The 23,204-nt window shown below is 31.5% G+C and overlaps 2 protein-coding genes across 3 annotated transcripts; one reads left to right on the forward strand and one right to left on the reverse strand.

Moving 5' to 3' along the window:
• The first annotated feature begins 23 nt into the window (after window positions 1–23).
• On the forward strand, window positions 24–9,280 carry LOC148627277 (ankyrin repeat and SOCS box protein 11-like). Of its 2 annotated transcripts, none has more exons than XM_088570779.1 (5): window positions 24–109; window positions 1,341–1,577; window positions 2,364–2,557; window positions 3,629–3,757; window positions 4,930–9,280. In XM_088570779.1, the coding sequence occupies exons 2-5, from the start codon at window positions 1,385–1,387 to the stop codon at window positions 5,188–5,190; spliced, it is 777 nt and encodes a 258-aa protein (XP_088426905.1). In that variant the 5' UTR covers window positions 24–109; window positions 1,341–1,384; the 3' UTR covers window positions 5,191–9,280. The 2 variants fall into 2 exon arrangements, with proteins under 2 accessions (XP_088426905.1, XP_088426914.1); XM_088570788.1 differs by lacking the exon at window positions 24–109 and adding an exon at window positions 891–981.
• Window positions 9,281–11,612: 2,332 nt separating this feature from the next.
• On the reverse strand, window positions 11,613–23,094 carry LOC148627278 (uncharacterized). Its single transcript, XM_088570800.1, has 10 exons — window positions 22,982–23,094; window positions 20,869–21,015; window positions 20,189–20,275; window positions 17,193–17,286; window positions 15,926–16,045; window positions 15,446–15,595; window positions 14,930–15,067; window positions 14,420–14,608; window positions 13,918–13,992; window positions 11,613–11,904 (listed from the first exon to the last, which is right to left on the reverse strand). Exons 2-10 carry the CDS (start codon window positions 21,007–21,009, stop codon window positions 11,762–11,764), a joined length of 1,137 nt encoding a protein of 378 aa, XP_088426926.1. The 5' UTR covers window positions 21,010–21,015; window positions 22,982–23,094; the 3' UTR covers window positions 11,613–11,761.
• Window positions 23,095–23,204: the final 110 nt, after the last annotated feature.

Genomic DNA, 23,204 nt, shown 5'->3' on the forward strand with positions numbered 1-23,204 from the left:
AGGAATGGTTTACGACTTGTCGCAATCCTTTACCGGAAGTAAATAAAGCCAGCGGCAGAGGCATAAGAAATAGGGGAATCTCGATTTTTTTCTAACAATATTAGCTGAAGTAATTTTACTTTTCGTAATTATCTCCTCGTATATTTGAAGTCAAGGTCCTAGGTGTATTTGGGATGCTTTATTTTATTTGTGTCAATTGTGTTGAATTCAAAATCCCTTGATCCAGGGACTTTATATTATTACTATTAGTACAGTTACAGTCTACAGAGTCTGGTCACTCCACTGGGGCTTATCCCACTATCAGCCAAATAGCAAAGTCTTTGCAATATTCTATATAGATTGTTACAAGTGACTTCTCCCTCTAATTTACACTCCCTGTCTGATCAAACACCTGAAGCTAAATGAAAAAAATTCTACTGAGTATTATCAGTTTACAAATGTACCATCTGTAGCTGTTTTGAGCAGGAACACACTTACACATGCTAAATTCAATGTTTTCTCTAGTTCAATGCTAGACATGACTCTAATCTTGTCTTGAGTTTGACAGTTTGAATTTTATTTGACCTTGCAACCCTCTTCTTTTTTTTTGTTTTGCCTGTGACAATAGTGGAGAAAGACAAGACTAAGATATTGCTTTTATGGTGTCAGCCTCGGCATCCACGTTCATGTTTTAATGTTAAGTTTCCTGATTATGTCAGTTTCACATGTGCTAAACAGCTGCAATATTGTTGTTAGAGTATTACCAGATTAAGCTAACATGCAATATAATGGAAGCCACTGGTGGAGTAGAATATGGTTACCCTTTTGAATTACCTGATGTCACTCCTTTTTTGTTTTTGTTTTCATGGGAATTCTTATTGCTAGTGCTTTAGTTTTTTTGTATAACGTCTTGTTTCCGTTGTCTTCAGTTTTTATGTGTCAGAGAAAAGCAACTTCAAAACAACTTGCTAATAGGAAAGAGCACTACCAGAATTCGTTAAAGTAAAGAAATAATACAACCCCCTCTTGCCCAACTTTAATTTTTCAAATTGGATGAAAATCTTTAGAGTTTTCATTGTTTTATTAATAACCCAGCATTAATCATTCAGAAAATTCATGTGAGTTTGCATTATTGCTAATTTTAACTTGGATGCATTTATGCAATAATAAAAACATCTCAATAATTTTGTTAATTTTTAATAGTGTGTAGGATGTATAACATACAGTCGAAGCAGTCAATTTCAAGTAAAATGAAGTTGCTAAAATACAACTTGATTACATTATTTATTCTCAAATTGGAAACATACTGCAAAGCCTTAATATACAAACATATTAATTAAGTCATGGAATATTTTTTGTAGGTGCCTTACCATGTATTGGCAGTCATAATGACTTAGACACTGCTATGGGGGGCAAGGCTAGTAGTCTGATTTGGTGTGAATATAACCCTCCTACATTCTCCACCCAGAGCAAGCCTTCAAACTATTTATACTGTTACAAGTTACCTCCCCCAAGCTACAACTACAACTGGACAGATCTTCACTATGCAGCAAGCCATGGAAATGTCCGAAGAATTCAAGAAATCATTCACAAATCTGGTAAGATCGGAAGATTAGAACCCATCTATTCATGTCACTTAAATTTTTCTTACCCACATTTTAACAGGTGACTGTCAAAATTTCCATTAGTGATTACCACAGTAGGTAAACGCTGAAGTTAATCTTCAACTTTGCCTCGAGTACAATAATGGCATATTCTATTAGCCCTTTCAATATAAGTCATTCTTGTTTCAATTCTCAAACTATGGGCAATTTTTAACAATTTACTAATAGACTGTTTAGCTTTGAAATCTTTTATAAAAGATTCAAAAGTCATTTGATAAATTATTCTGTATTAATGTAGCTAGTAAATCATTTAAGGTTGGTCATTCCTACATGTATTACACAGCGTAATCTTTTCTGCCATTTTGCAAAATCATACAGAATTATGTTTTTTCAATGAGTAAATGATGTTTGAAGGCATGTAAGAATATTAACTTTAAATTATGCAAAAAGAACATAAGTTGAAAACCTTCTTTCACTGGGGGAGGGGGGAGAAATTGATGGGAAAATGTCTTATAGAAATGTATAGGGATTTTTAGTTTTTTTAATATTACATGAAAAAAAAAGTTGGATAACTCCCAATTTTCTTTTTAAATAATGTCAGATTAGTGTTCTTTATACAATTTAAGAACTTTTATATACCAGTCTACCAGTTAGTGTACCTTAACAGCTCTGTCAGGTTGAAATACAGTGTTGTATTTTATATACTATATGAGTGTCATCTTCTGGCATTTTCAAATGAAGGGAAATGATCAAAATTGTTGTATTTCAAATGTTTTGTAGGTACAATTAATCTAAACAAAAAGGATTACTATGGAAAGACGCCATTATACTGGGCAGCTTACAAAGGTCACAAAGCCTGCCTGGAAGAGTTGTTAAAATTTGGTGCCTCTGTCAATACTAAATGTCGCCATGGTGGTTCTCCACTTCATGCAGTAGTCAGTTTGTATCCTGAATGTGCCTTACTATTGATTAAGGCAAGTCATGCTTATAAATAAATAGACATATTAACACTTGTGGAGGCCATGGGGGAAAATCACATATTTAATGATTAAATATAATTTGTTTGTTTCTCTTAGGTCATCAATGTACTACCAATTTAGAAAAAAATTATCAATGGGGTTTGATGACAAGCTCATGTTAGCTTTTTAGATTGGCTCCTTTCTTTTAACAGTCCCAGTGAGCTTATGCCATCACTTTGTCAAAGAGGGTCTTCAGTCCTACATTATGCCAGAGCTTGCTGTAACTATGCAGACTGTTTGTGTTGCTTTGGACTTCTTGCAATTAAGCTTCTGGAACAAAGTTATATTGCTACAAGATTGAAGTCATCATTACAGAAGTTTTATGATTGTCATCATGAACTTGTGGATTGTTACAGTGTATCCATCTGCGCCATGAAAACTGATTTGTTCTGCGTGTCATAGTTTTCCTTTCTTTTTTTCGTCTACCCTGGACTTGACCTTTTAATATGAGCAACCCGGCAGGTGTTTCTAGAAATGCAGAGGATGCTTACCCTACTGTTGCAACTGGTCCATGCTCCCAGTTTTTAGTGGGGTTGCTCATTTACTTTTGTTACTTTGTATGTAATATTTTAGTTACTTTGTTCTTTGTTGTGTTCTTCTGTTTTCCATGTCTGGTCTTTGTCCCTGGATTACATTCTTTTGATTTCTGCTAGAATCTTGGTTCCCTTGATTACCCTTTGCATCCTTCATCCATCTTCCGTAACCTTTTCACACTTTGCTGAACTACATGAAAAGCCCATGACTAATTTTAACCAAACTTGTTTGAATAATCAAATTATATGACCTCATGATTTCAAAGTCTCTAGGTTAGCAATACAGGTTCTCTAGAGCCTCTAGTTTTTATTAGTGTTGATAGATATTTTACATATACATGTTTAAATATGATTTGTAATTGATAATATGCATAAAATGTTTCATTGGTAGTTGTTGATGCCAAAAAAATAATTTAAAAATTAATGTTTCTAACATCAGAACTTTTGGGAGCTAGTGCAGCTAAATAAGTCATGTAATCGTATCTTTGAATAGCATGGTGCCGATGTGAACTTAGCAGACAATTGGGGTGTGACTCCAATGTATCTTGCTGCCACCAGTGGACAGATTGATGTTATTAGATATCTTCTAGCATCTGGTGCAACTCCAGATGTCAGGAACAAAGTATGTTTTCTATTAGTTTTGTCATTACACATAGATTCAACAGAATATAATGGGTAATTTCTACCAGATGTCATTAGCTATTATATTTTTTTTTTTTATGAAAGATTATACTTAACTGAAGACTTACTTGTACTGTAAGGAAAGTTGGAGGATTTTTTAGAAATCCATAGTTGTTCTGCTAAATAAGTACTGCTAGTGTTACTTCTGTCGTACATGTATGTCAAATCATGAACTGATGCATTATAAAACAGAACCATTAAGAAAAATTAAAGCTGTGAATTTTCTATTTATTACTTAATTATTAAATTTATATGATTAATTAAGGGAATTGCAGAGCAATTGATAAATTTAAATAAACTATCAATTCAACATTTGATTTTTTTTTTGCTGTGCTCACATACCCAGTCTGCCTAGAGGACTCTTAAATAAAAAGTATTGGAAAAAAATGTGTAATTTCGAAGGGTTCTAACTCCAAGACAAATTTAAAGGATGAATGCTTTTTTTTCCATACAACACAATGTTCCAGGATTTTTCAATGAAGATAAACTTTCCCATGCTTGAAGTTTGCTTTCCAATTCAACCTTTCTACTTGCCAAAGGGAAAATGGAGCATAATAAACAACTTTCCTACACCTAAATTGCACTTGCTTTGGGTGATGGTAAAGTAGAATCCTAGAACACTGTAAGATCTTTTGATTGATACAAAACGGATGATACTCAAGTTTTGATTGGGAGATCAAATGAAAATACAAAAAGTTCTATAATTTTTGTAAAAGCTAACCAAAATGTAAATCTGTAACTCCTGGTTGTAGATTCACATACCAAAAAATTAGCTCATTTTAGAGTCCAGAAAAAAGTGTAAAAATGGTTATTTCAATGACAATTTTAAAGTCCAAGGGATGTTAAGTCTGTAAAAATCAGTGGACGGAGCAGAAAGAAAAGTAAACTGGTTCCGTAACTCATGGTAGTAGACTCACATACCAAAAATTATCACAATTTATGCAAGTTTTTATGAAAAAGTGAGGAAACCTTAGGTTGGACAAATGGATGGATATGTCAAAAACATTACACCCTCTGGTCCCTCTGCAACTTTGTTGCATGGAGCATAGAAATTGCTAAAACACAAAACTTGTTATAGAATTTATTTCTATTTTTATTTTCTTTTTGTAACAGAAAACAGGAGAAATTCCAAGACAGCTCAACAGTCATAAAGAATTTTGCAACTATCTTTCCAGCCTTTCAAAAAACCCTCCATCTCTGCAACAGCTCTGTCGAGTCAACATAAGAAAGAGAATGAGGGAACATCCTAATCCAAAAATTGATGCACTTACCGTTCCTAAAAAATTGAAGGACTTCTTAACTTTGGCAGAATTTGAAATTCAGCCTTCTAAACCAACTAGTCATTCGAGCCTAAGTGTAATTTGTCAGACGTAGTCATTATTGCTGCTTTGTGAATCAATTTGTCTCATTTGTGAACTTGCTAAAATTTTGGGATGTTCAGGCAAGCAGAGTTATTTAATCATAGTTGAAGAAAAAAAGGGATTGTATTTAACAGATTTCACCTTGAAAAATGTTTTCTCTGGTTTACTTGTACTTGACATATTTGTTTTATTTTGAAAATTGATTTAGGTGCTCAATCATTTTTAAAAGAAACATATATTTAATTTCCTAATGTATCATTATTTGTGATTCATTCAAAAAGTTATCAAATTTGAATAAATGCTTACTTTGCATAAATTCTTTGTGGTATAATTTTTCATTTTTAGTACTGGTTCTTTGCTCATGATCATGACACTGTGATGGTTTTTGTTTTTGTTTTTGTTTTTTTTTTGTATAATGTAAAAAGATGTGCTTTAGTTATGGCATTGAATATGTTCTTGCTGTGATATGGCCTTGGTTGCTAAAACCGCATTAAAAAGAACAATCAATCAATCAGTCTTTGATTATCAACTGATACATAAGTAACTTAGGTTTTTGGCATGAGACTTTTGTCCTTGACCTCTGTCTGGTGAAATTTGATTTTACCATACTTCGCTTTTTTTTCTAAATTTGGGGATTTGTTTAAGAAATTGATTTGAAATACCTACCGGTAATTAATACCTGGAAGAAAAAGTTAAAGGTAATGAATCTAGGGATTTGAAAAGAAAATACACATGCACAATTGACAAATGATGTTAAATTAAATCTCATTGAAATGGGTATAGAAATTAAGCAATTTATGCAGAGTTTTAGAAATACTTGTTTTTGTTCCCTAATTCTTAAATGGTTAGAATCATAGCCCCCGTTAGATTTTTTATCTTCTTTGAGAACCTGAAAGTGTATTTTTATTTTTCAGATTTGGACCCCTTTTGCAAGTTGGTATATATCAAGATTCCACAAGTCAAAAAATATAATTCAATTTAAAAAAAAAAAAACGAATTTAATTAATTCTTAATTAATTCATGAATATGCTATATATATTATGGTTATTGGACCACGTAAATTTTCTTTTTCAAATTTTCTCAAACTTTTCTTAAAATTCTTTGACCAGTTTATCTCAATAAAAATTCTGAAATGAATTCAGCTTCATTTTGGTTTCTATACTTGCCCCATATGTTCTCTGTTTGACATCTTTGGTTAAAACAACTTGCATAAACATTTTATTATTTTTTGTTGAATCACTGTACTCAAACTTGTTGTAAGTCTTGGTAAGAATCAGGCAGTGGGTGAAACATGATTTGAAAAAAACCACCATTTTGAAAGTTTGACATGACTATGTGCATCATCAGAATCAAGGAATAAAGACAACATTTTCCATATCATTTTAGTAAATTGAGTTATAATTTCATTGAAATATACTGTAAATGAAAGATAATTCTTTCAAAATCATTCTATTGAAATATTTCTGAGCAAATCCAGTGATGCAGAGATCAGATAATGGTCTTTTCAAATCAAGAAAGCATCCTTGAGTAAAATCCGTGGGTTTTTGACATGAATGTTTCTGATTTTTTCCATATGCCTTATTATTACAAAAACTAACACTTGAGGATATAAAAAAATGTAAATAAAACTCTTGTCAAAAACTTGTATGTACATGAATATATTTATGGCTGATTTCATACAAACTTGCAAAGGAAGTAGTGAATGTCCAGAAATGATGGATTTTGTATGTTAAATTTTTTTCAACATTACTTGAATGCAGATCTGTTGGTTCTCACCAAAATCTTACTTTTATAAAAAGGTATTCAAGAAAATGTTTTTTTTTAAATACTCTTTACTTGAATCTTGCAAAATTAAAAATGCATTTGTTACACTTTTATAGACCAGTGGTATACACTTTAACTATATAATGCCAAAAAAGAATTTTCTATGTTTAAACTATTCATGTAAAAACTAGGTATTCTTTACATTTTTTAAGAGTTTTATGAATGTTTTACACTTGTAAATTTGTTAGTGCTAATCATCGTTTGTTTTCAATTTCATATTTTATGTAGTTGTGTAACCAAGTTGTGGGAAAAACATTGATTTTCATGGCACAGTATTTAAGTTAAGAGTCATTTTGGTATAAGTTTGATTTATCTGTCCATAGGGTAAGGTTTGTGTTTATCATAAGTCATAACATCAACATAAAATTAAGTACTCAAGTTCACCATGAACTGAACTTCAAAAGTACATGTAAGAATATGACGATATGTACAAGGAGGATGGGGCAAGGGGTGTTCAATTGGGATATTTTTATGTTTTGTGAATATTTTGTGTGATATTTTTTTAATTGATCTTGTCAGTAGTGTATGTATCTACTATTATTGGTAATCTGTATTTTTTCCTTTGATAATGTTGACAGATATTTTTTTCTTTCTTTTGTACATGTCAAGATATTCCAAAATATCTATCAGGAGTTTTGAATGAAAATGATGTCATGTGTGTCAACATCGTGTACTCACACTTCTAAATGCTTTGCAGTGACATGATTATTCAAAAATAAATATACATTAAAAAAAAAAGAGAATAACAATGCCAAGATGGGATTACAATTAAACAGAAGGATAGTTTCTATTAATTTTATATGAGCTCGTCCAGATATTTAACATGGTATTGTGTTTCCAAATCGAAAGTAACTGTTATTCTATATTTATATCTGTTGTGTCAAACATATATTACCAACATTTTGAAGTTTCAATTAAGTATTGAATATTCCATCTAAAATGTATGTTTTAATATTACACTCCCACTGAATGAGTGGGTGGTGTATTGGAATCACCTTTGTTCAGTCCTCCATCATTCCATTCATCTGAATTTTGTAGCAATTGACTCTCAGTGGATAGATTGATTTCAAATCTGTTTTTGGTTTTATATAAATGGGGCTTAGGTTGTAAGTAATTTTGTAACTCTCTGATATCAACTTCCTATTTTGTTGGACTTAGCCATTTTTCACTATAGGAAACCTATGGGGGGTATACTTAGCACAACTCATGCAACTTCATGTTTTATTATGCTATTGCATTATTTCTTTGTAATTTCTATTTTTATTCATTGATCAAACTTATCATGCATGTTTCTGTGCAATTAGAATGAACTGCATTCAGGTTTCTTCAATTGACTTTTTTTACTTTGTATATGTATCCTGAAAATAGAACATCTATAAATTTAGAAAGTATATACATGTATATGAAATGTTATTGCCTTTAGCTCATATAACCATAAGCTTTTTCTCTAAGGATTGAGTAGTTTATTGTTTAAGCTGACATGCATTTAATATATGATAAGTGTATTCTTATTTGTACTTTTCTTTTGAAGAAGTTGACAATCGTTATATAGCCGCCTTTACTTCAAAGTGTTGTGTATCTCTGCCTTGATGAATGTGATATATATATGCAGGTGCATTGGATTATGTATTGAATACTAAGAATTTGATTTCCATGTTAAGTATTATTGCAACTGAGGTGCAATTGCCAACATATTACCCTTTTAGAAAAATGATCATATATAAGGCATACTGTAGAATGCCAGTCAGCGATGCTGATCCCTTATGGTTTAAAAACTTGTCTCAGACTTACCTGAACATCAGTCACTTTTATATTACAGACTTCTTTAATCCATCACAGAATAATAAAGAAAATATATGTTATCTTCTGCTAATTTTTAAAAGTCTTCGCGTGAATAGATTGATACATGTACATTCTATTTTATAAAATATAGGAAAAAGTTTATGATTTTAGTATAGTTAGCTATCATTTCACAAAAGAAAACATGTTCACTTTTGTACACTTACTAAAATTTAGCAGTTGTTTTGTATACATCATTTAATATTATATTGACATGGCCTTTGTGTATGTACGCATACTTGTGATTATGTATGCTCCTAAATACACTGTTAGTTTGATGGAGTATCTCATAGTGTCCGAAACTAGATATGTTTTTCTGTTGTTCAGTCTAGTCTACTCTTTTAAAGATATTGTTTATGTGTGTACTCATTTTTTACCATGATTGTTAATTTCTGTTAAATAATTGTTGGTAATTTTTCATCAATAAATGTCATCATACATTTAGAAGCCTCTTAAAGCCTTTTCCGAAGAATGGTACATGGTAAATCCTCATTCATAAAATTCAAGACATTTTCTTTGAATTTATTTGTTTTAAAAGAAGATGTTTTAAACAGACTGAATTTGTTTTACCACATAGTTTACATTTCTTTAGAATTTCTCATAATGCCTTAAACAGGAAATGATACCTAAACATATAGAATTATTTGTGTAACAATAATGATAAGTGTATGCTGAATGTGATATTTTAACCAGCTTAAAACACTAAAACTGCTATCAACCCATATTTTCAATCCTATGAATAAAAACATGAGGCCAAATAAAACTAGAGCTGCGTCATGTGTGCATGATTCGCCCTGTGCTGATTTATCAAACATTAAGCATATTTTCTCGAACTAAAAAGCCAATAATTCTGGAAGCTTCAAAACCTTTTCAATACTTTTATAATTTATGGATAATTGATCCGTAGTGATGGCAAGTATCTTACACTGGCCAGTTTTTATGTTTTAATTTGTATTTTTTTTTTTATGAGAAAGTGCCAAAAATCATAAACCTGAAACTGCAATTTTATAGAAAATGAAAGGGAGCCTATGACCATGGATGCAAAGAATATCTCAAAAGTTTATGTAGTCTTAGCTGAAAGTGTTTTTCAGTTAATGTGAAAAAAGGAAAAACCCAGACGTTTTTTTTGTAAAAAAGTGCCAAAATTCAAAAAATTGAAATTGATAAGTTATAGAAAACAAGAAGGAGCCTATTACTAGGAAAACAAAGAATATTTCAAAGTTTCATGGCCTTGGCTGAAAGTGTTTTTTTTTATTTGGAGAATGACAACAGAAAAATCACCCAGCTTTATGAAAAAGGACCAAAAATAAAAAAATGTGAAATCGAAATTTTACAGAAAAAGAAAGGAAGCCTATGACCAAGAAAACAAAGATTATCTCCAAGTTCCATGGCATTTGATGAAAGCTTTTTTCAGTAAGAGCATGAAAACAGAAAAACCACCCGACTGTTTCATGAACAAGAGCCAATAATTGAAAACTTATAGGAAACAAAAAGGAGCCTTTGACAATGGATACAAAGAATATCTTTAAAGTTTCATGGCATTTGCTGAAAGTGGTTTCAGTTGGAGTGGGAAAACAGAAAAACCACCACCACTTTTTTTTTTGGAAAATGCATAAAGCCTTTTACTGAAAAAACTTAAATGTTCAAATTAATTTAAGTTTTAAGGAAGCCTTTTCCCATCATTATAAACAACTAATTTGAGTATTGTTTAAATGGCTCAAAGTGTTTTGGATTATTGTATGAAGTGTTGAAAATGGACTGATGAATAAAGAGCAGTATATCACAATAAGTCTCCGCAAAATTGACAGGTGATAAAAACTGTGAGCTAACTTGATTACCCCCCCCCCCCATTTGATGACATGCACCTTCTAACCTCCATATTGATTAGGAACGAAGTTCACAATAGGAACACGTAATAAAGATTCTGTGAAAGTTTTATTTAATTGAATCCAGTAGTGTAGAAGGGAGTAATGGATAAGAAATCAGTCCCCCATGTTCCTATTTTCATAAATGACAAAGTCCATGTTTTGCTATGTGAAATGCATGAAATATCTGCCTTAGTAATAGTTTTTTTCAATCAATCATTTCTGGTTCAAAATATTTGGGTTATCAAAAAGATTTTAACCTGTAGGCATACATTACATACATCAACTCTGCTAAGTGTGATCATCAGAATAATGGAAAAACAGAAGATAATTGATTTTATTCAAAAACTGTATCAAAATATTGAGAACAATGAACAAATATAGAGAAAAAAAACATATTCCTGATCTAGGAATGTTTTGATAACAAATTAAAGCTTACAACAATATAAAACAACTCTCAACATATAGATACAACCTTTCTGAAATGGATAAAAATCCATCAATCCATGTTAATTATCAAAGAGTCATTACAACATCTATATTCATAAATTATGATTAGGAATAATAAACTAAGTTATAAATTTTAGAACAATTTTATATGTATTAGATGCAAGTTTGAAATGCAAGGAAAAATACTGATATGAAAGGACATTTTTGAAAGTTAATTTCCAGTAATAAAAATTATTTCACAGCATAACCAAAACAAATTTAACTTGCAGAAGTTAAAATTGTGTCATATTTTTTTCATGAAAGTTGGAATGGCATATTGATGGTGGTCAACTAGTGCAAAAAGGTTAGAATTCTCTTACTGTAACAAATTATGGTGGTTCTGCCAGAACAATACACTAAGTCATTTAGGCAAAACAGACCAAATTAAAATTCACTTCCATCCACCTATCATGATGAACTATAACAAATCTACAAAGATGAAGTAATGTCTAGTACTTAAGAAAAACTACATGTATAACAAATTTCTATGAAAAGTGAAACAATTTTCTAAGATACTACAGTAAATGGTCACTAATTATAATCTGGTTAATGCCGACTCAAATTTAATCACCAATGCTGATATGGAGCACATTTTCCATGAAATATTTTGAATGATCCCTCATCCTTCCCTGTCATTATTTCCGCCCAGAAGAAGGCCTTTACTCCCATGAATCCCTCAAACTGAATGCTTTTAAACAAATTGTCATAACCTGCAAGAATAAATTATAGTATTAATGTGAAACCTTTACAATATTGGCACTGTGTAACATGTGGAAGGCATCAATAAGAGTCAAGAATAACTGTAACATCACTATGACAAGACCAAAAGTTAAAAATTAGCAGTTTTTTTCAGGCCATGTTTATAGTACCACGGATATTATGTCATAAACATGATCTTTTTTTTGTGATTTTCATAATTATTTTGTACAATTGTTATTATCTCCAATGGGCAACTTTCATTTGCACTTCCATTTTTAAATACAGTTTCACTGAGGCCTACTGAAGGATTTCCTATCAAAAAATATTTGGGATTAAGAAATGCATTACCACTTATTGTAAGCTTCAGCCTGATTTAAAGGTAGATCTGCACTTAATTTCTATGTACACGTAGAGCTGAATTTCTTTGAAAAATACATTTTTTGCAAGTTGATTTTGCAATTTTGAATCAAACAAGCAGAATGAAAATACAAGAGTTTTGAACACACTAGGTATTTTCAATAATTTCACTTCAATTCAAGTCAGTGAAGCTAAAAATAATTTCAGGTTATGTATACCTATATGTAACTCTTATAGACAGATGTTTGGACATTTATCTTTCATGCATTTGCCACTGAAATTATGATGTTTAAAGAGTTAAAATTTTAAGGCTGTTAATTAGGAGATCTAACAAGAGGCTCCCAGGAGCTGAATCGCTCACCTGGATAAATTTTGCCTTTCAAGGGCAATAAATTAAACAAGACATTGTCCAACAATTTTGACTCAAGAAAACTTTGATAGGACTTATCATAAGGATCATTTCAACAAATGAAAGTTAAAATCTATCAAAGTTTTCAAGATATTGGCTGCAAAATGTCCAAAAAAAAAACTTGTAATTTTCCCCTGTTAAGGGCAATAACTCTTATAAGGAGGCATCTGAAAACTTTTAAGACTGAAGACTTTTGTAGACCTAAAAATAAGGATCGTTTCAGCTATTGAAAGAATTTGGCTAAACCTAATGGTTTTGGTGATGTATGTAAAAAAACTACTGTCTGACCCCTTTGTTCTATTTTTAGTAACGGCAGCCATGTTTTTCGACGGATCAAAAATCCCCAAAAAAAACATCAGTACTATGCATGATACCCAAGGAACATTCAAAACAAGTTTGCTTCCAATTGGTAAAATAGTGCCGGAGGAGAAAATTTTTGAAAGAAATAACATTTAAAATAACAAAAAACGTTGAAAAAGGGCAATAACTCCAACATGGCTTCATAGATTAAAATGAAAAATTTGACAGCACATAGATCTCATCATGCTGAATACTTTAACCCATGTCAGGATTTAGCTAAACCTAACAGTTTTGGAGATGTATGCAAACAACTACTGTCTGACCCCTATGTTCTATTTTAAGTAATGGCAGCCATGATTTTCAATGGATCAAAAATCCCCACATCAGTTCTATGCATGATACCCTAAGGAACATTCATACCAAGTTTGGTTCCAATTGGTAAAGTAGTGTTAGAGGAGAAGATTTTTGAAAGAAATAACATTAAAAATAGCAAAACCATGTCGAAAAAGGGCAATAACTCCAACATGGCTGAACAGATTAAAATGAAAATTTAACTGCAAGTAGATCTCTTCATGCTGAAAACTTTTACCCCCCCGTCAGAATTTGGCTTAACCTAACGGTTTTGGAGATATAAGCGAAAAACTACTGTCTGAGTCCCATATTCTATTTTTAGTAATGGCAGCCATGTTTTTCGACAGATCAAAAATCCCCACATTCATTCTATGCAGGATACCCCAAAGAACATTCACACCAAGTTTGGTTTCAATTGGTCAAGTAGTTTCAGAAGAGAAGAATTTTGAAAAATAGTTGACAATGGCGATGGTGGACGATGACAGACGCCAAGTGATGGCAGTAGCTCACATGGCCTTTGGCCAGGTAAGCTAAAATGGTTAAAATTTTAAGGCTGATTTGAGGAGATGGTAACTTTATCCCTTCATGAAACTTGGAATTAGAATACCTCTTTCTGTAGGATAAACATAGCCTTCAACACTACGATCAGCATTGTATACCATCATTTCACCAGTAGAAGCTCCTATAAAAAAATATGGTATGGGAACCACAAAATTATTATTTTATTCGGGTAACAGTATGGTAGATTAGAATATTTCATAATAAGAAAAATTACTTGAAACCTTCCCTCTAATTATAAAAAGTCGAGAAACTAAATATAATCAAGAAAATTACATGACATTAAATTAATAAATCTATAATTACAAAACCACTTAGATAAAATTCACTTAAACAAACATAACTTCCTCTATTCTAAGAAAAAGTATAAACTATAAATGCATGTGATATCCGTTTTTAGAATAAAGACAGGTTCTATATTCCAACAGTGATTCATGGTAAAAAAGTTCTTATCACTATACCTTGTGATTTTTTTTCAAAAGTGTCTATATTAATGTAAGTTACAGCAAATTCAAGCAATACAACAATATAATAATGTTAAGAGAACTGACCTATTGGAACCTGAACTTTGACCACAAATCTTTTGTTAGAGAGAAAAGCCATTTTTTGAGTAGCCTCACTGGCATTTCTGACATAGACTCTAACATCTGACTTGGTTGATCCCATTACTCTATAGAATGAAGTGTGAAATCCTTCCCCTGGTTTCTCTCCATAGTGGTATGGTCTGGCTATCACAAAACCTCAAAAAGAAAATATTTATTTTCACTACAATTCAAGGGAAACAGTATTTTAAAGCCAAAGTCATATTCTCTATATGTTTGTGATGAAAAATCTTTTTGTTTTTTACATGAATTTGAATGGAATCAGAATGAAACGCTTAACAGCAATGAAAGAAAAGTGGCTAAAAATTACATTTAAACAACTTTTATAGTTCAGAAAATCATACTTATATCAGTCTGAAAATAATTACTAGAAATTTTGGAAGGAAGAGACAACTCGATTTTTCTATGGACATAACATTCTTCTTCTATACTAAAAATATCTAAAATAAATAAGAATACCTGTGCATTCTGTTCTGTGGCCACCATGCTTCCAATGTTTCAGCTGACATTCTCTACTACAATATAAAGTCACATGACACTGGCCACACCTTTTTAGTCCATCTTTTGGTATTTGTTTACACTGTGCACATACTGCATCTGAAATATTGATCAAAGATTTAAAATACTTTTTAGAGTCATTGCTTTTAAATCAGATTTAAGTAAAAATGAATGTAAGTGTAAAAGATCACTAAGCTTTAGAATCCCAACTCCTCATTAATTGTGGCGAGTGAAATTTAGGCCATAGATAGTTACCCATATATTTGAGTTTTGAATGTAATTTTTATTGGGGGTTCATTTTGAAGACAGACTTTCTAGTGGAAAGCAGAACATTTCTAAAATTTTAAAGCACAGCAGATGACAGACTCTACCTTGGTTAACTTGCATTTTTGTTTTTTGTCAGAACTAATCTAAAGGGATGTTATTTCCCATATGCCAACATAATAGAAATAATCAATTCAATGAAAAAACTCCTACCAACAGCATCTCTTTTTGAATCTGCATCAATGACTGCATCATGAAGTAGAGCCTTGGTGACATCATCTTTGGCTAGTTCCATTGGTGTTGTCCCATCTTCATCTTCAACCTTGGGATCAGCATTATTATGTAACAACAAACGAATACATTCTGTAAACATCAAACCAGGATACTTTACTATAGGATTCATGAACCTTTAGATACAGAAAGATGCTAACATACAAGTTATCGCATGTAAGTGACCTGTTAAAAGTAACTGATCAGAAATAAGTAAAGGTTCAGCAATACACTGCAGTTCTAATTAAGTTATTTAAAGATACTCAGATACTGAAGTTATTGGTAAGGTTTATTAATTCAGTAAGAAATTATGCCAAAGGTGACACTAATGAGCTGCTTACCACCTTCTAATTTGAACACAACATTGGGATTTTATAAAATCTGCATGCCTTTTACTGGCCTGGTCATGTGAACAATACCTACCAGTATTTCCTTGTAAAGCTGCACCATGTAATGGTGTGGCACCTGTGAATGTCTTCAGGTTGATGTCAGATTTACAGTGTTGGATCAAGTACTTTGCTATTTCTACACTAGGATACCGGCCTGTCAATGATTAACAAAATGACCTTTGATGTATGAATCTTTTAAAAAGTCATTAAAAATATCAAAAAAATTAAAAACATATCCTATAGGCTGTAAAATGTAATGAAGTTATTAGGGTATAATTCACGCAACAGGATATTGTCAAATTGTGCATGTGCATGCAATGTTGCCATAAAAGGAAGATGAAGGTTATAAATAAGCAGACTAATATAGGAAAACAGATTTAATGTGTTGTAATTTGTCAAACCGTATATTCATAAACTTCCTGATTTACAAAATCAATACATTACTAACTTAACTAATATTGGACTTAAATGCTTTCTATATGAACTTTGTACTGTCATGTTGTACTGGATGGTTAAAATACATTTATGTCATTGTAATAATCATACTCTATTCAGTCATAATACTTCAACCAATTAACAATACCCCAATACACAATGTGTTTTCACTAAATTATTCAATACAGCCATGAAGTTACCATATTTTTGAAAACAGATGTTTTAAAAAAGAGAATTACTTTAATAATTGTCCACCTAAATTCACTGAAAACCTTAAATACCAGTAAATGAGCATATGAATATAAATTCACTCATTATTTAAGTATGCACATGAAGATTACAGTCACTTGAAAATTAATTCAATTAACCATGCACACCAACCAAGTATTTCATCAAATCAAAACATGAACATTTTATCAGAGAGCTATTGTTTGAAAATTTTGGTAATGAAATTTATGCAAAATTTGAACAAATATAAGCAAATGATAGCCAGAAATAAATTCTGAACCTGTCCCTGTGAATCTACCACATGATGAACACTTTCATATTAACTCTTTAATAAGCATGTTAGTGATCTGTGAAACATGTGAATATATAGATGAACATCAGGGGTAAAAATTAGGTAATACAAGGTGGTAGCCCAGACCATATTTTTGTTTAATATTTTCTATATGTTCAAATCAGTTTTACAGAAATTTGTGGCTCAGCTCAAAATGTAGTAGCCATGAGCTACAGGGCCACTGCTAATTTTTATCCCTGAACATGTTGCTGAACGAACTGAAATACAACATAGAATAAACAAAATTCTTAGTTAGTAAATATTGCAATAACATGTTAAGTAATAATGAACTCGAACTTCTACCGACCTGTGGCTAAAAACAAGGGTGTGAACCCCAAAGCATCTTGTATGTGTACTGACGCTAACCCTCCATACATTATCAGTAACTTCACTGCTTCAATCTGGTTTAATGGGATATCAAAATGACTGAATTTATGTATGAAGTATTCATACCAAAATAAATTCAATAACCATTGTATGCTACTACATCTTTAAATAAGAAATAGACAACACCAGTGCTTCACTTCCTCTTGTCTCCAAAAATTTCTATTTACCAGTGACAATGATCTATTAACTACTGACCTCAAAAGCAATATGAAGGGACAGAAATGGCTATCAAAGTTCAACATGCTAAAAATGCACAAAACATTAGTGAGATTTATTCATAACAGGAGGTATACACCTTCAATATGCATTTAAGCGATGTACAAAGTTTGACTGTACTTCAGTTTTTGGAGTTACAAATTACAAATAGTAAGTTTTGTCAACAACAAAAAGTGACAAAATATGGCTATATAATTACCAGTTAAACATGCTAAAAATAGTGCTTCTAATGGGACATTAAATGATACCTTGCCACATTGCAAAAAATATTTTGGGGTCATCCAACTTAAAATGCCATGACTTTTGTGTAAATAATCCGATCAAACTGAAATCAGAACTTGATCTACTTTTTGTGACACTCAATAAATAAACAAAAATTTAAAAAGATACTTCAATATCTTCTACAGTAATCATCTAGAAACTGCTTCGGGACTGAAAGATGGACAAACGTAACTTTTCAGAGGGTATCACATAATACCCAGTGTGTGAGTGGGTATAAAATTTTTTAAATTTTACAATGATATAAGGTTCATATCTTCAATATGCATATAAGCACAGTGTAAAGGCTGAATAATAATAGTTAAATACTGTTTGAGCAAGAGAATATACTAAGTTAGGCACCCCTAAGTGTGATGAACAGAGATGAGTGGCTAACAGGTTTTACCATTGGTGATGCAGGTAACAATAGATACCCAACCAATAATTTATCATAAATTATTTAAATGTATCTATAAACATGGACTATGCATTACAACCATTTTAATTCTTTGCTTGGTACAGTTGAAGTTATTAAAGCTTGAAGTTATATAAAGGAACAGTGTCCTTTCATACCAGTAATTTAAGGTCTTCCTCAGATGGGAATGACCTTATAATTTTTATTACGCTCCCCCCCCCCAAATATTTACTATGACATGGACATGTTTCGTCATCTTTCAAGACATCATTACCAAATTTGGACCATCAAAAGACCTCATTTAGGACTTTCACAGGTCATAGGATAAACCTGTGAAGGATTTCATCATCCCTTATAGAAGTCATCTCCCTTTTATTGATTTTTTTTTTTTTTTTTTAATATGGTCTCCCCTCTTCATTTTTAAGGATATGATAATCATTCTTGGTCAACATCAGACCCATCGAAATTTTTTTAAGCACATCTGACATTCGGTCAGACACAAGGTGATGACTTGTCTGACCGAACGACAATTTGTCTGACTGAAAAAACTCGACACGCTAACATTTTTGATGGGGGTGGGAATCTCCAAGTACATTTTATTATCAAGCTGATTTTAAAACTACTGGGTATGGGCTCTTGAATTTGTTAATTTGTCACCATTATTCATTTTGGCTAGAGTGTATCTAATGAGTCTTCATAAACGAAACGTGTACTTTGTTTTGAGTTCTTTGTATTATATATTGTTGATTTTTTAAATTTGAAATAAAGTATTGTTATTAAATTATAAAATCTATTCTCAATCTCTGGCATAAAACATAATCATTTCAAAATTCAACATTTCATCTTGATAGTCAAAACATTCACTGTCTTCATAATCATCATCATTGTTTTTGTCACAAAGGCTCTCCACAATGTTAAGTGTTGAGTTAACTTCAACTTGTACATTATCAATATCATTCTTTTCAACGGAAGGGACGATATATCAAAGGACGAAATGACGTGTAGCGAATGAACCGGAAGTTACATATTATTGTTTACAATCAAATTGATTGACTATCTCGCTAGACTGTAGACTAATTCATGTAATTATTAAAACGTTCTAGTTTTATTATTCACAAAAACCACTTCAGTTTTGAGAAAATCTTCTTTAACGTAAGGAAAAAACATCGGACACCCGGGCCGACAAGCAACGTGTATTTACCGGACCCGGGACAATTTTACCGGACAGGTCCGACGGTCCGGCAGGTTTCGATGGGTCTGCAACATGTACAAGTCATTATTTACTATTAGCAGATGACCCCTCTAAGGATTTCATTATCTTCTTTCATGTTAAGTTCCTTTCAAACAATTTCTCCCAACTTCTCATATCTTGAAAATGGTTAAAGATAGAATAGATCTGAAAACTGTTACATGTTCAAAAACACATAGTGTTATTAATAAACACAAATATGTAAGTTGCTACCAAACTTTCCGTGTGACCATGACCATATAGTTTTATCTATTTTTTTTTTTTCAATTTCATAAATATGACAGTATGTTCTACAAAAAAATATTCTTGTTTAAGAGATCAAGACTTGCATTGTGCATTACACATGTTCCTTCTATTGCCTATTTTTCTTCTTTATTTTATTTACCAAAACAGTCAAGCTTGCATAAAAACTGACCATATACAGAGTCCATATATTTACAACAATCAACATTTAAATTGTTTTGAGGTTTTCTTTAAAGTTTTTAGTATGGTTTGATTTATGACCCTGTTAGTTTCACCTAGTTGAAGAATACAATATTTCTTAACAAATATTAATCATGATCAATTTTCAATAATATTTGAAACAAAAAGCATAGATTCATTCAAACTGAAATACTTCCTTTTCAAACCATCAGTAAATCTAATTATTTACCTTCCAGCAATTGAGAGCTTTGGAGTTACCTTAAATTCACATGACTTTCTAACATTGCAATTTACAAACCTATAAAAAGCCATATAAGAATTAGCATGAAAACCTAAGTATTGGATTACTACTTACATTTTGACATGATACAGCAAAATGTAGTGCAGTCATTCCTGCTTTATCTGTTGTATTCAGTTTCTGTGGATCAGTGTCCCATAATATCTGAAATATTGAGCATCTTTATATGGTATTTCTTTATTTGAAATCTACATCCAAGCAGTCAACAATTTAGACACCGGTAAGTGTATTACTATTCCTAAGTAATGTGTGAAGATTTTGAAAACTTTAGGCAGAATGCTCTGAATTATTCTAAATAAACTGAAAATGTTAAGGACAGTCTTAAGGGTCTTATTGCATAGAAGTAAAAACAAACAAAACAGAATCATTTTTTTGTCTTTTTCATTTATAAATATTATTATTATTTATTTATTATTTTAAATATTTAATTATTAAAGATTTGAACAAAATCCCTTCAGCCTTATAATAAAAAGAAATGTGGATGGAAAGACAGACAGAGAAACATACAAACAGACGACAGAGGGTGATTCCTTTATACCCATAAACTTTGTTTGCAAGGGGTATAATAACTAAGAAAAAAAACACACACAAATAAACTTACAAAAAATGTATTTACCTATTTGTATGCATATGAGAGTAAAATAATTTTCATTAATATCATCAGGGACGTTTAATACAAATTGGAATTAGGTTGCAACCTCAAGGCACGTAAGTCAGGTGGGAAGGGGGAGACTTACACGAAGATAATCACGTAGTAAACCATATTCTCCACTTTCACATGCCTGGCAAACCAGTGCAGACAATTCTGTTTCTGGGCTGTGTTTGTATTGTTCTAATTCTGACCGTGACATTTCAGATACCAGCTTTACAGAGTTCATGGCTCACTGTAAAAGAAATGAAAATTTTACATAGTTAGGTGTGCCTTACCAGTATACAAAAGTCATTTTCAACATGAGCTAGACTGTATGTGGCTCTGCTGATCATCAACATCCTGATAAAAACAATGTATGCAGACCATAGTTAACCAGCAAGTAACTTCAGCAACTCCTTTTAGCCAATATAGACAAATTCACCCTTGGGGCTGCAATAGATGAAAATAATACATTTTCCTGTCGTTCTGATACTGAACTCTGCTTCAACTGAATGATTTCTGATAGCACAAAGTAAAATTACATTATTTCTCCAAAATCAAAATGTTATTTTGAGAAACAAATTTGGAGCAAAACAAAAATTATGAATTCATGTGCTGGATATTGCTTCAACTAATATGATGAAAAATTATTGTAAATGGATAAAGCAATAGTCAGCAATCAAGTTCAAATCTAGTTTCAAGAGTAGAAGTTCCTGGACCTTAGTTTTCAAGATTAAAATCAACAATTCTCTAGAGAAAAACACTGTGCTCAGTAAAGAGCCAATGAAAAGGTTTGAAGGCGCAGGCAATAGGTCAATAAAATTCAAAGGTTTTGACCTCAGACTACTTATCTGATCAGGACTTTAAACCATTGTTCAAAATATTATTGTAAAAAAAACCATGCTACATTAATTTTTCCTATCTTATCTAAAGCAATGATAAAAATTGGTACAAAAAAGCTATTTAAGTACACACTTAGGTAGATAAGCTTTAATACTTTAAGGTATCAGCACATCTATCCCAATTTTTTAGCAGAGTAACCAATGTAACCAAAAAAGATTACAATGTGTGCATAGGACTTCAGTAAAGACCCATCAGTGATTTTTGGGTCAGAATTTCAACACATTTCCAAAAAAAATGCTCCATATTTCCAAAATTCCCAAATTGTGACTTGTGACTTCTCAAGATTTACAAGTACATGACTAAAATGGAGAATTGTAAGATGTATTAAACCTCTCTGAACTGAACTGTATCAAATTTAACATCTAGAGGGCACCTCATTAACTTAAACACAATGGAAATTGTTATGGTCTTTATCATGGACTTTAACTAGAAATTTAATAAGAGGCAAGTGTAACCTGTAAGAGGACATAGTTGAATGTATAAATGTATCTAAAAATCTTTTTGTCACTATTTGACCCTCTTGTGGCTTTTTCTAGACAACTTGAAGCTTCTTGACACTTCTTGTTAACCAGTATTACTTACACATAGTGTTTGTACTTCAGACCTACTCTTATGGCATGACAAAAATGAAAAAAGTATCTGAATTTAAATAATTATTGAAGGCCATATAATAAACACTTTTTAGTGATTGATTGACTGTTTGTGTTTAACGCCCAGGATATTTCATCTATATCCTGGCACTGAAAATGGAATGAATGATAAAATAAACATGAAATGATGATGAAATGAAAAATAGGACAATAGGATCTAAAAATTTTAATTGATACTTGAAAGAGGAATAGGTAGGTAGGGTCGGGCAATTTAGGATCCGGTGGCGGAGTGCAAAGCTATTTAATACGCAAGATATGAAGAAGAATCCAAACTTTGTATGGGAAGCTCCGAAATACATGACTTCCTGTCAGACTTAAAATCAGGCTCTCAGAACTTCCAAGCAATGACTCATTTTGCAATTCAATACCGTTATGAGGACTTAGTCCTGCATTATTTTTAAAATACTCAATAAAAAGTATTTGCTATCATTTTTCCTAAAGTAGCCATTTTATACTCTTTTTCGCAATCAATCATGGTTAAAAGGCGTTGCATAGTGTAAATCGTTTCAGTTTATGGACCGTAAGTCCATATACCTGTAAATCGTTTCAGTTTATGGAGTGTGTGTGTACAATAACCAAAATCAAACACACCTGATTTTTTCTAACAAAAAAATATTTTTTTAAGCAATTAACTATTTAGGGGATTAGATTGACGGGTTAAATTACCATTAACGACTTCCTTAGAACAGTCAAACAATTTAAAGGTTGATAACAATTTGTGTAAATATCTGTAAATAAACTTAATGAAGCGTTAAAGAAGTGGCACGTGGGAAGAACGGGAAGATATGTAAAAATAAATTTTCCATACCATTTCACAGTAAAGCAAGAAGTTATATTTTTTAGCATGTAAATATCGCCTTACCATAGAAAAATTTAATGTTTTAGTAAA

This window comes from Perna viridis, chromosome 1 (genome assembly GCF_037379345.1).
Source record: "Perna viridis isolate PV_CMFRI_1.1 ecotype Kerala chromosome 1, ASM3737934v1, whole genome shotgun sequence".
NCBI classification, from domain to species: Eukaryota; Metazoa; Mollusca; class Bivalvia; order Mytilida; family Mytilidae; genus Perna; species Perna viridis.